General features: G+C 54.4%; 5 protein-coding genes across 5 annotated transcripts; 3 read left to right on the top strand and 2 right to left on the bottom strand.

Moving 5' to 3' along the window:
• The first annotated feature begins 53 nt into the window (after positions 1–53).
• On the top strand, positions 54–2,026 carry QBC33DRAFT_212191 (uncharacterized protein). Its single transcript, XM_060422676.1, has 3 exons — positions 54–1,094; positions 1,173–1,237; positions 1,295–2,026. Exons 1-3 carry the CDS (start codon positions 397–399, stop codon positions 1,750–1,752), a joined length of 1,221 nt encoding a protein of 406 aa, XP_060280037.1. The 5' UTR covers positions 54–396; the 3' UTR covers positions 1,753–2,026.
• A 3,386-nt stretch (positions 2,027–5,412) lies between these two features.
• Positions 5,413–6,348, top strand: QBC33DRAFT_458660 (2,5-diketo-D-gluconic acid reductase A; the record flags this gene model as incomplete). The annotated part of the gene is made up of 1 exon (XM_060424894.1): positions 5,413–6,348. The coding sequence occupies one exon, from the start codon at positions 5,413–5,415 to the stop codon at positions 6,346–6,348; it is 936 nt and encodes a 311-aa protein (XP_060280036.1).
• A 518-nt stretch (positions 6,349–6,866) lies between these two features.
• QBC33DRAFT_212175 (uncharacterized protein) lies at positions 6,867–7,707 on the bottom strand. The gene has a single exon (XM_060422675.1). It carries the CDS (start codon positions 7,454–7,456, stop codon positions 6,932–6,934), a length of 525 nt encoding a protein of 174 aa, XP_060280035.1. The 5' UTR covers positions 7,457–7,707; the 3' UTR covers positions 6,867–6,931.
• Positions 7,708–7,715: 8 nt separating this feature from the next.
• QBC33DRAFT_518248 (uncharacterized protein) lies at positions 7,716–8,336 on the bottom strand (the record flags this gene model as incomplete). Its single annotated transcript, XM_060426236.1, has 2 exons — positions 7,716–8,008; positions 8,174–8,336. 2 exons carry the CDS (start codon positions 8,334–8,336, stop codon positions 7,716–7,718), a joined length of 456 nt encoding a protein of 151 aa, XP_060280034.1.
• A 1,011-nt stretch (positions 8,337–9,347) lies between these two features.
• Positions 9,348–11,937, top strand: QBC33DRAFT_548683 (permease family-domain-containing protein). The gene is made up of 5 exons (XM_060428878.1): positions 9,348–9,733; positions 9,801–10,069; positions 10,158–10,183; positions 10,316–10,345; positions 10,423–11,937. Exons 1-5 carry the CDS (start codon positions 9,653–9,655, stop codon positions 11,763–11,765), a joined length of 1,749 nt encoding a protein of 582 aa, XP_060280033.1. The 5' UTR covers positions 9,348–9,652; the 3' UTR covers positions 11,766–11,937.
• Positions 11,938–12,649: the final 712 nt, after the last annotated feature.

The raw sequence follows: 12,649 nt of genomic DNA, 5'->3' as shown, positions 1-12,649 counted from the left end.
CCCTTGTCTGCCAAGGGACGGAGGAGTCCAATTCGAGTGCTTCCAGGCCCCGCGGAAGACACGGAATGTTACAATGGCCGCACATGGATACTGCATTGGCTGGTGTGTGGGATCATTAACTTATTGGGTCGGGAGAACGCCGTTGAACAATAATCCATGTCTTGAGATCTGCACAAAGCAAACGCAACAGCCAGCTTCAATTTCCACGACCCCTGATGCTTCCTTTTCTCGAGTACACACCTTCCGAGTTTCAAACTTTGGGAGCATGACCTTTGGATTCGTCTAAAACGGCGAGGCTCCCATGACAAGACTGATGGGTATGAGGGCATTTGTTCTTTCATTTTGCTCTCCGCCTCTGACCACAGAGTGAACTGGCAAAGCGCGACTGTTTCCGACATGACATCAACGGAGGCAGCGCTTGGCACCCTATGGGGCTTAGCTGGCATGACCTTTCTCTTCGTGGCTCTCCGGCTGTACACGCGGTTGGTATTGCTGCAGTCGTACGGCCTTGACGACTACTTCTACAATGCAGCGTTTGTGAGTCGGAACGGTTCACCGTGGATAGGGCCTGCCAATGGCGCAACTCTTGATACTAACCATTCTCAGCTTCTCTTTGTGACGTTCAACATCATGCTTACCGTCGCTGCACAGTATGGCTTTGGTAAAGATATTGGAACAATCACTTCTCAAGATGACCTCATCCACGCCATTCTGTACGAGGCAATCGGCCAAACGGTCATGGTGGTTGGCACAGTAGTGTCCAAGGCGTCTCTCGGCCTCTTCCTCATGCGACTCGTCGTCGACCGTAAGCAGATGATAGCACTAGCCGCGCCCTCGATCATCCTCGCCCTGTTCGTCGTCGTCTCGCTGTTGGTCTTCTGGTTCTCGTGCCGACCCATCTCCTTCCTCTGGAACCGATTCATCCCGGGCGGCCGCTGCGACATCGACGCGGGCCCCATCTCCACGGCAGCCGGGGTATGGAGTGTTATCGTCGATTTCTGGTATGCAGGGTTTCCGTGGTATCTGATCTGGAAGCTCCAGATGCCCCGCCGGGAGAAGATCGTGATTGGAGCCAGTATGAGCCTGGGCATACTGTGAGTCGCTTATCTCGCCCATTTTCCGACTTGCCGCTGGTTACTCCCGATTTGGACCTACTAACAAACCAACGACAGGGCAGGTGCATGCGGTATCAAGAGGGCTTTGGAGCTAGGCTCTCTGAGCAGTCCAAACTACACAAGTAAGTCACCGCTGCTGTGCAGAACAACTCGAGTCTAATCCCTGAACCCCTCTACAGAAGACACAGTCGACCTCAACATATGGCACGCAGCCGAGCTAGCCGTCACCATGGTCTGCATCGGCATACCCGTCTGCCGCCCCGCCTACCAACCCGTCCTTTACAAACTCGGCCTATCGACACAGAAGAGCAGCCACGCAGCGGGGAGCTACAAGAGGAGGAGCATGGAAGACAGCGACGGCGTTTTCGGCCTGCACACCATCGGGGGAACCGCGTTCACGGACCAGAATCGCCGAGGGCAGCGAGGAGGAGGCAGTGCTACGCAGAGTCACGACCCAGAGGCTGGCACGAGTGCCGTTCCCAGCAACGCCAGCGACGAACTCATCCTCGGTCCGGATTACAGGTCTCACCCCAGCGTGAGGGTGGCGCGCAGCCAGGCGAGAAAGGAGACGGAGATGGATGACAATACAATATTGGTAGAGACGAAGCTTGAGGTTACGTCGTCGGCAGCCAGGTGAATGAGGACCGAGCGAGAGGGAAGCAATGGTCATGTAAGAAATGGCGGAGGTTAGAATTGTACATTATTCAAACTTAAAGTGTGCAGTTGCCTGCATGTCCGGGCTTTCGCGGCACTGGGAGGGCCAAGGGGGAGGTCAATCTTCCCTGAGTTCAAATACCGAGGCATCTCCCAGGAGTACAACGTACGGCCCAGATACCGTCACTGTCATCCTGGACGATCGACTTCCTGTGCTTCTGGCTCCCCTTCAGGATGATGGCCATCTCAACGTCCACCTTCGGGCCTCGGTGCCGTCCTCGATCCGCCGCCGGCAACTTGTGAACCCATTCCAGTCCGCATCCGCGGGTCTGTTTTCACATTCCACCCTCGTCAAGCGGCTTCGGCTTTGGTCTGCGATTGAACGAGAAGGGGATAAAGCAGCCGCTCCAGGATAAGGTCCCAGCAAGCATGCCTACCCGACCGGGGAGGAAAGGGACGATATCTTAGCTCACTCGCCGATAGCTCCCTCAAATTTGGATTTCCGTCAACTCAACTCTCTAGTTGAGGCCCTACGGACTCCCCCGCGCCGCTATCGACCGGGTCCGAGACCGGGGCGCCCATCCTCGCCGCCGCGCCGCGACAGTAACCATGTGGCGTGCGCCAACGGTGGACTTGATATTGGCGGTGGCGACGGCTTTCTTTGCTGCTGCTATACCCTCCCTCTCGAGCGCCCGGCCCGGCGCCCGGCGCAGGTGCAGGTCCTTAGCTAGGGTAGCCTCAACCTCGGCGATCTTCGGCATGATCATGGAGGGCTTGACATTTTGACTGATGTGGATGGTCCTCCGGCTGCTGCTGAGGGGGGAGGGGACACAGGAGGGAGGGGGCACTGAATGGGTGATGAATCTCCTCGCAGAAGGATGGGTGAGTGAAAAGAGAAGAGAACCGGAAAGAAATGGGTGGAGAGATTTGGATGGCCTGGGAGAGGTCGTGGCCGTGTCTGATGGGAGCCAACACAGGTTGACACTTCGGGCTTGGAACCACCAAGAATTGTGTTCTCCTTTCCCCGAACGCCCTCTTACATCCACCCTTGCGACCCATTTATCATCCACCATATACTCCAGGGCTAACTATAGGCGCCCGCTCTTGCTTATGGAGGTATTTCTCAATACTTCATCAGCGAGGCAAACACGCTAGTCTTGCCCACACAATTTTGATGGACGAACCTATGGGGAAGCTCATCGGCAAGGGTTACATCCGGGTCGAGGATTTAAGATGGTTCTGTAGGCCAAATTAAAAGACCATCACCTTGTCAACTTGTCCGCTTAATGGAGTACCTCTCGACGCCGTCATATTCGGCCTGATTTCGGCTTTCTTCAAACTCTCATTCGTCTTCCGGTTCCAGCAATAGGAGCGGACCATGATTGGTCCGGCCAAGGCCAGGGAATTAGGTACCCTTGAGACTGTGTCGGGAAGATGCCATAGAGATGACTGTACCTGTTTGACAGGCGGAGACAAGTTGTGGGTCTGACCGTGGATCTGTTCGGCTTGGGCCACGCTGAATGGTCCGGTTTAATGGGGATTATACTTCTAGTGCTTCGTTCCTTGGTTGGAAACTTGACAAAGACGCTTGGGTTGAACGGCCTCGACACGTGGTTCCAGTCAGAATACCTGGCCGTCTGTTCAGCCGCTTCCGTCGACAACTCCTGGGTCCATAATGCCTTGCCGAGGACCCGGAAACACCCCGTTGAATTCCGAGACGAGTTACTCGACCAATGGAAATACGAACCCTACCCATAGCTACCTACGAGACCCCAGAACCACGCTGGTTGACGCCAACTGTACCGCTGCGGTTGATAACAACGAACCTTCCATGCAGCAGCTAATGTCTTGGTACCCGTCTCGGCTTCCTCATTCAGGAATTGCGAAGAGTCTCAATGATTGCCTCATTGGCCAGGGATTGACTATTTACCCTTGTTAAACCCTTCTGGATGATGGTCAGGGGGAAATATCGGTTGACTCGGCAGAGCCCGCCCCCTGCCGCCCGGTGCGCCGGATCACCAAATCGAGTGCGATCTGGATACGACTGCATTTCCTGTCGACTGAGGCAATCGACTAGAGATATCTCGTCTTACACACACCAGAGAGTGTTTACCCCTGAGAAATTGCAGAGTGTTCGAGGTAACTTTTAACGCTCTTGCAACGGTTTTGGATCCCCACTCGGGTTACCAATTTCGTATTATGCGCATGTTTATATGTCCAAGGATCTGCCCCTGACCCAAGGGACAGACTAACAATAATGAAAACGAACAAGGAACCCGGTCTTCTTTGGTGCAGTAAAGGCTGGATATCCGGATCAGAAACGCTGCTTGATCAATGAAAGAGACCTGGCTTCAAGAGCAATCACGGCAGCGAACCTGCTGTTACTGTCAACAGTGTCGGCGCTCCGTGAGCCGGTCCCACCATTAGACCATACCGTTAATCAGGGAGGTTCTCAGTTAGAATTCAGCGGACGGTGGTGCAGTAAATCTCATGCCAGTGGCACCATAGAGCCTGAGGAAATACCGAGAGTGGAGTATCATCTTCAAAGTGAGCAGACAGAAAACCTGGACAGGAGAGCAATTACATGTGTACCAGGCAAACCAACATCCAAAAAAGTGAAGATGGTCCCTGATTTCAGGGTCTCGCCAAGGAAGGATCACTACTTGTGATCTGCAATGAAGATCCTGACGTGCAGATCAAGTGGAGCGAATCGGGAAAAAAGGTTCGGCATTGGGCAACCAATAAATGCCCAATTCTCGGTCTAAAGTAGCCTGTGGTCAAAGATAGCTGAAGGTGTACATATGTTGCACAGTATTCTGTTCCAGGTGGGTCTGCCTGCGTCGACGGTATGAGGTCATAATGGGCTTGTTTTGTGGGAACGGATGGACCAGCGCCTCCACCTGGGCTCCAAGCGTTAGCTTACCAAGGACAGATACAATAATTTACTACAGTGCCGCAGCAGCAGCGGCGGTTGTATCGACCAACCAGGTCACCGGTACTATCACCTGAAACCCAAGTGGAGGTATAAAATGGGGTTCCGTCTCCAGTTTAACTTTCCCATGGCCCGCAATTGCGGCCTTTCCTGCTGAGACAAACTGGAGACTAACGAAAACTTTGAGGCTCTCGCCATCCTCCAAAACTCACACACGGCCCCCACTCGAACCTCCTTACCGGCGCCGTCATTGGCGACCCAGCACCTCGGCACCACCTTCATCCTCAGCCTTCGCCTCAGACCGCCTCTAGTGGTCTCATACATTTATGGAGACGGAAAAGCGAGCTTGACGTCAACAAATGGATCCCGCCCTGAAAATTTCGAACTTCTGAGCCCGGTTTATCTTCGATAACGGGCCGGCCGCTGCAAGGGGAAATGCGGTATGCCAGGGGAAAGCGGGTCCGTCTATCTCCATCATCTCCAGTTTGTGTTATCTAGTATCGAGAAGAAACATGGAGATGACTCGAGTTTGCAGTCGCCCCTCGACGGTTGAGAATGTATATAAACCCCCAAACTGTCTACTCAGGTCCATGTGCAAATCTTCATCCGACCAACTCACCGCTCTCTCACTCACTCACTCATCGATAAATCCAACGCATATCTGAGCTCCAAATCAAGACCAAATCCAGTCCTTACCTCTCATCAATCACCATGGCACCCTCCGCTATCTCCCCCACAATCGCCCCCCAGCACCCGATTCTGGCCAAGAAGATTGTGACCGACGCCCGTGAACGTGCATCATCCGTCTCCAACCCCAACCCCACGGTCGAGCTCAACGATGGCAACCTGATCCCCCAGGTCGCCCTGGGCGTGTACAAGGCGCCCAACGGGCAGGAGACCGAGGACGCGGTCATCGCGGCGCTGGACGCCGGCTACCGCCACATCGACTCGGCGGCTCGCTACGCCAACGAGGAGGCCTGCGGGCGGGCCATCCGGAGGTGGCTCAAGGCCAACAACGTCTCGCGCAAGGACATCTACGTCACTACCAAGCTCTGGGACGCCGACCACGGCTACGAGGCCACCTTCAACGCCCTGTGCGACTCCCTCGACAAGTTCGGCCTCGACTACTTCGACCTCTACCTGATCCACTCGCCCTCGAGCTGCGAGCAGAAGCGGCTGGAGAGCTGGCGCGCCCTGGAGGTGGCCAAGAAGCTCGGGATAGTCCGGTCGATCGGCGTCTCCAACTTCGGGGCCAGCCACATCCAGCACCTCCTCGACAACGCGACGGTCGTCCCCGCCGTCAACCAGATCGAGGTGCACCCCTTCTGCCAGCGGCAGGACCTCGTCGACCTGTGCGGCAAGTTCGGCATCCGGATCGAGGCCTACTCGCCGCTCGCCCGCGGCGACAAGCTCGAGGACCCGACGATCCGCAAGATCGCCGAGAAGCACGACCGCTCGCCGGCGCAGATCCTGCTCAACTGGAGCGCGTCGCGCGGCAACGTCGTCCTGCCAAAGTCGCTGACCGCCCACCGCATCGAGTCCAACTTCCGCATCTTCGACTTCGTCCTTGATGACGACGACGTCGCGCTCATCGACGCCCTGGGGGCCGAGAACTATGTCACCGGCTCCCTCCACAAGTCGGATTGAGTTGGCCCTCTTGGTGCATTGTCGGATATAAGACAGTGTGGGGTTGGGTGCATCCTGGCGCCACGCTCCTGGACTTCTCGCCCGGGATTTGTGTGCATCCATGAACAGGAAGGCATGGGGACAGAAGAACTAGAGACAAAAAGATGGTCTGTCTCGTTCGTTGTCCCGTTGGATCAGTCCAACAGTCTATCCCGTCAGGTAGAAGGCCTGATTGTTACGTCATGACAGTGGTTGTGCCTTTGCAAGGCCAGACTGTGGAATTTATCTTTACCTTATCGATGTGTTAAGCCTAGATCTGGTGGGCTAACAATAGATTAGAGGATTAGAGAACGCATTAGAATGGCATAGACTCGAATATTATGGCTAGAGGGAGAAAAGCGGGACTTACTTTAAAAGTGAGCCCGCGATAAATGGAAATCACACAGACTTTGACACACTTCGCCGAACTGCCGTATGATATCCATTTGATAGTTTGACCCTCCCTTAACTAGGTGGTAAAACACCTCGTACTAACTATATATAAGTTTTCCGTCCCAGGTGAACGATACAGACGAACAGCTAGGCCCGAATCTTCTCAGCAAGGTCATAAATATTTTGTGTCCTCCTCAAGCTGAGCCACCACCGCCTCATAATAGCTCTGACAAAACGTGCCGTCTGACAAGCCCTGAATCCGGAACACACTCCTGAGGCACCAATTCACCGCATCCCAGTGGTTTCCTCCGCCGCTCTCCATGATTCGACCCGGAAGTAGTGTTGCAGGCTCGACCTTGGCTAGCCAAGGTGTGGTGTGCAGATGGAGGACATTGATGGAAACCACTGAGATTTTGAGCTTCTCGGAATAGCCAAGAGCGACGAGGCCCGGTGCTTTGCCGGCCAGGACCTGACCCAGAGTGACGGCGGAACAGAGCTCTGGTTCGGGGTGCTGGGGGGAGACCGTGAACCTGTGGTTAGCATCTATGATGTATCCGTAGCAGTCTGTGGCTGGCCTCTTGGATGTCCCGTGAACGACCTGGTAGATGTTTGAGACTTGCAGTTGCACGTGGGTTGGTGATGTCGGTATGAGAACGGGGATCTCAGGATCTTGCACAAGTGTTTGAGTTGATGACATGTTTCCGTCTCCTGTCGGCCTGGAACGGATGGGCAAATACCATTTTGACCCCGCGCGATGACTTGACCGGGATGGGAATGATTGGTGTAATTGAGGGTGCTGCTGGATTATTGCCACACTCCGCAAGTTGAAACCGAAGACTGTCCCGTCGAGATATTTGCTACGTAGTTCCAGCTTCCCGCACTGCTACCATACTGCTGTTGTTAAAACCGTCGCAATTCGATCCCAATACAACGTGGAAATGGAAATCTGTGGCAACTCAATCGTCCACATCGCTGGGTACGAGCACGGCAGTTCTGGAGACAAGCTCCAGAGCAACGTGGCGGGACTGAGCACAGCGGCATGTTATCGCGATTTGTAGGCCTTCAAAAATGCTGGACGACATTTTGCTCGCAGGAGTCATAAGCCGTGTCTGTGAACGGAGGCGCCTATCGGGCTCAAGATCAAAGCTCTGACGGGCAAGGCCCTGAAGAACCGAATTCCCGTCTTTCAGCCTTCTCAGGATGCTGTCGAAGTCGTTCTTCTTGAGAGTAAAGCAGCGAGTTTGTTCAACTGCCGCAGAATGGAGTGGTCATCTGTTAATTTGGCTACGGGCCAAGCAGTCAGCAAAGTTAAAAACACCTAAGATTTCCAGAGTCGAAGCCGGAGGCGATCCCTAAACCGTCCCCAATCGGGCCCAAAGGGAGTTTCGGTCATCTGTCCCTGTTAGGGTCTCACATACGTTCTGAAGCAGGAGTTGCTCTGTTTGCAGTTCCTGTCCGAGAGCATCGAGGTCGCATCTAGCTTTTTTGGTCGAGATGATGGTTTTGTAAGTCTGGAGGACATTTATCGCTACGGGGAGAGCCCCAAGAACGAGGGCCGCTATCTCTATCCCAGACATGCTTGCTTAGGCAACCTGGATCAGACGGGAGTGAGAATACTTTGAGGAATGTATCAGGGAAATGAGGTCTCTACGAAGGTTTGTGGAGTTCTATGGGCTAGGATTGTCAGAATGTGGGCGCAACATCCTATTAAATGGGCGTTAATTAGAGGAGCTCGTCACCAAGCCAATCCGGGTCATAGCCCGTCTCTTGTCGCCGCTTGTACTGCCATGGACCTCGTCTACTTGGGTATCGTTAACAACCTGCATAAGAAGGGGAGGGCCAACGTTATCCCTCCGGAGGCTTCCCCCTTTTCCCCTTTTCCCCCTTTATCACCGCTACCTCTTTTTAGTACAAAAGTGTGTGCAGCTCTATTTATAATCACAGGGTAGGTTTTATTGCAGCTGAAGAGAGAGGTATCGTATCAAGTTGCGTTACGGGGTCAGTTTCTAACGGCCAAGATTTCACACCTCCTGCAGCATCGTCCACATCTCAATTCTAATTACTTCCGTTCCGAGCAATTAACAAGCTTTATCGTTATACCCCGTCCCATTTTGTTCAAGGACGGAACGCTCTGCTGAGTGACTAAACCTGGCCTGCGAATAAAAGTAGCTTGTGTCGAGCAGCGTCGAAGATAAGAGAGAGCATCGAGGACGAAGTGCAACAGGTACCGGGAGCCGGGGCTGCGGGCTTATCCGACCAGTTCCGCCACCAATGACACGCTCTAAACCTAATAAGGTTAAGTGCAACCTGGTTAAGCACCTGCCTTATTCTGCATCTGCTGCAGAAGTGCTTCGCAGAACCAATCAAACATTCGGTTCTTATCACTTAGATAACAAATGCAGGGATCATGCGGTAAGAAGCATTCTGGAAGATAACACATGCCTATCGATAACGCTTTGTCGGGTTTTGCACTCCACATTTCGGCAATACGCAGAAAATTCCTGTAATCCGATGTGGGGGGATTGGCACTAGGAAGCCTGGAAGGCAAAAAAAGTCAAATTGTGCTTAACTTGAGAACGTGAGGGTGCCTCTTTTGTCTGTTCCTCCTCCGTCTCTGCTGCAGACTATCTGGCGATAACAACGACGGCGACAAGGATAAAGACAGCCACAATCGACTAGGGGGGCAATCGCTATCTTGCTTGTCCTTTCTGTTGCTGTTTCTCAGGCAGTTCATCCCGATCTCAAGTCTCCACTCTTTTTTTCTTCATTTTTTTAATCTTTAATTTTTTTCTTCGGTCTTCCCCTCGCTTCATATTGCCCCTCACATATCCAAAACATCAGGGCTTGCTCCGCCACCTGAAGCAATTCACCCCATTGTTCAAGGCATTTAACCATGGGGATCGTTAGGAATATAAACCTCAAAGTAGCCGCTAGCCCTGTCGGCCGCTGGTTTCGGCTTGATGGCTCCGGTCACGTAGGTTTGCTCCGTCACTATTGGCCGCCTCGTGCGTCCGGTTCAATTAGCTGACTCTCCTTTGTAGCGCAAACAGCGGAAGGGCTCCGACTTCTTCACCGAGGTGCGGGCTGGTCTCGCGACCTTCTTCGCCATGGCTTACATCATCGCTGTCAATGCCTCTATCGTCGCCGATACGGGCGGCACCTGCGTCTGTAACGGACCTGCAGACGACCCTCTGTGCAAGTCCAACGAGGAGTATCTTATGTGCGCTCAAGCCATCAAGCGTGATGTTGTGACGGCTACAGCGGCTATTGCCGCACTGGCCAGCTTCTGCATGGGGCTGTTTGCGAATCTGTAAGTTTCACTCTCGCCCAACTTTTGGACGTCGTTGTAATTATATTTGTGGGAAGAGACCATTGTTCTAACTTCTGTCCATATAAAGTCCGGTCGCCTTGGCCCCTGGAATGGGTACGTGGTAGCATTTCTTCTCTGGTGTTTCGTCTCTTGGCATTTGGGACGACCCAATATTGCTCCACGACTGGAAACCAAGGAAAGAGGAAAGGGAATGATTAAGAAACTAACGGTTATTTCCTTTCCTAGGTCTCAATGCTTACTTCGCCTACACTGTCGGTGAGTTCTCTCATGTCTCAAGAGGACATATATCTCTACTCCACCCCCCCAGCTGACCTTAACGTCCCTTGCAACAGTTGGTGTTCATGGAGGCGGTCCAATCCCCTACCGAGTTGCCCTCACGGCCATCTTCGTCGAAGGGTTCATTTTCTTCGGCCTCGCCCTGTTCGGGATGCGCCAGTGGCTCGCTCGGGCGATCCCCCGCTCCATCAAGCTCGCCACCAGCGTCGGCATCGGCCTATTCCTCACCTTGATCGGCCTGACCTACAGCGAAGGCATCGCCCTCGTCGTTGGCGCCACCGCGACCCCGATGGAGCTCGCCGGGTGCTCACCGGGGAACAGGCTCGAGGACGGGACGTGCCCAAGCTGGGACAAGATGCGATACCCGTCCATGTGGATCGGCATCTTCTGCGGCGGCATCTTCACCGTCATCCTGATGATGTACCGCGTCAAGGGCGCCATCATCGCCGGAATCGTCCTCGTCAGCATCATCTCCTGGCCCCGGACCACCCCCGTCACCTACTTTCCCTACACGACGCTCGGCGACGACGCCTTTAACTTCTTCAAGAAGGTCGTCGACTTCCACCGCATCGAGCACATCCTCAACGTCCAGGAGTGGAACATCTCGGGCTACGGCGGCCAGTTCGGCCTCGCGCTCGTCACCTTCCTGTACGTCGACATCCTCGACTGCACCGGCACGCTCTACGGGATGGCCCGCTTCGCCAACCTCATCGACCCCGTCACTCAGGACTTCGAGGGCTCCTCGGTGGCCTACATGGTCGACGCGCTGAGCATCTCCGTGGGCGCGGTCCTCGGCGTGCCCCCCGTGACCGCCTTCGTCGAGTCCGGCGCCGGCATCTCGGAGGGCGGCAAGACGGGCCTGACGTCCATGGTGGCGGGCCTATGCTTCTTCATCTCCATCTTCTTCGCGCCCATCTTCGCCTCCATCCCGCCCTGGGCCACGGGCTGCGTCCTGATCCTCGTCGGCGCCATGATGGTCCGCTCCGTGACCGAGATCAACTGGCGCTACATGGGCGACGCCGTCCCGGCCTTCCTGACCATCTGCCTCATGCCCTTCACCTACTCCATCGCCAACGGCCTCATCGGCGGCATCTGCTCGTACGCGCTGCTCAACGGCGTCGTCTGGGCCATCAAGGTCGTGTCGCGCGGCCGCGTCGTCCCGCCCAACTATGACGAGCGCGACGGCTGGTCGTACCGCATCCCCGGCGGCTTCTTCCCGCCTTGGATCGTCCGCCTGTTTGCTGGGAAGAAGGCCTTCTGGCGCGAGGACGAGCCCGCGGTCGTGGAGGAGGTGCCTGAGCAGGAGGCCGCGGCGTTGGGGGCGGGGGTCGGCGAGGATTACCCTGGGTCTGATGCCGAGAAGAAACACAATGGCGTGGTGCCCGAGAAGGAGGCTTGAAGTCGCTGAGGTCAAGTGTCTCCTCTGGTCATGACTTTGATATGTGTTGAATGTTTATGCGTTCCGTGTTGATGTTTCGAGTTTTCTTGTAGAGTTTCTAAATCGCTTTAGCTTTTGCATGACAATAAATAATCCGAAGAGATAATAATTTTCAGCGTTGGCATGAACGAAGTAACGGCGTTGTAAATGCAGGGTGGCAAGGTAGGTTGTCGGAATACAGCTTGGTTCGAAGCGGCAGACACCTCACTTAGACGAGGTGGCTGCTTGGCACGGTTTCGGCCAAGTCTGTGGGCAGGGATGGGATCACAGGTAAATTGGATGCGGAATGACCTGAAAATGAACTTCATTGAAGCCTGCCGTTCTAATCCTTCGGCCGTGTCTGGGACCTTTTTATCATACACCCCGGGGATCCCATCGCCGGATGCCGGGGCTAGCCGGTCCTTCTACAAGACCCTACTGGGCGAAGCTATCCGAATCGCCGAATACGAGGCCAATTAAATACAAGGGTTTGGAATTAATCGTTGCATCGGCAGCCCTCGGTTCCCGGCTGGTTCCCCCTGAATTCGCCCCCGCTCTGGGCCGTTCCTGTGGGGTCCCCGGACCCAGACCCACGGCTCGTAAGAGGTTAATCTCCGCGCCTCCCTGTTTTCGCTAATGGCACCTTATTTTAGCTAGCCTATTTCATTTTTGCATAACATATTTAAAGACCTTGATATTATAAGACGCCCTTGCGATTGGGTTACTCTAAAGGAGAAGTATCGTATCGGGTCTTGGATTAGGGGCAGACGATGCCTTGAAGAATTTGGCATTGAACCAGTCTTCTCAAGATGACTCCAGAAAGCCCTATCCTTATTAAGTCAGTCAGCCCTAAGATGTCTTGAAAT

The sequence above is a fragment of the Phialemonium atrogriseum genome (genome assembly GCF_030411735.1).
Source record: "Phialemonium atrogriseum strain 8032-3 unplaced genomic scaffold QBC33scaffold_28, whole genome shotgun sequence".
In the NCBI taxonomy this organism is placed as follows: domain Eukaryota; kingdom Fungi; phylum Ascomycota; class Sordariomycetes; order Cephalothecales; family Cephalothecaceae; genus Phialemonium; species Phialemonium atrogriseum.
The sequence above is the reverse complement of the archived record's forward strand: the minus strand, read 5'-3'. Positions and strand labels throughout refer to the sequence as shown.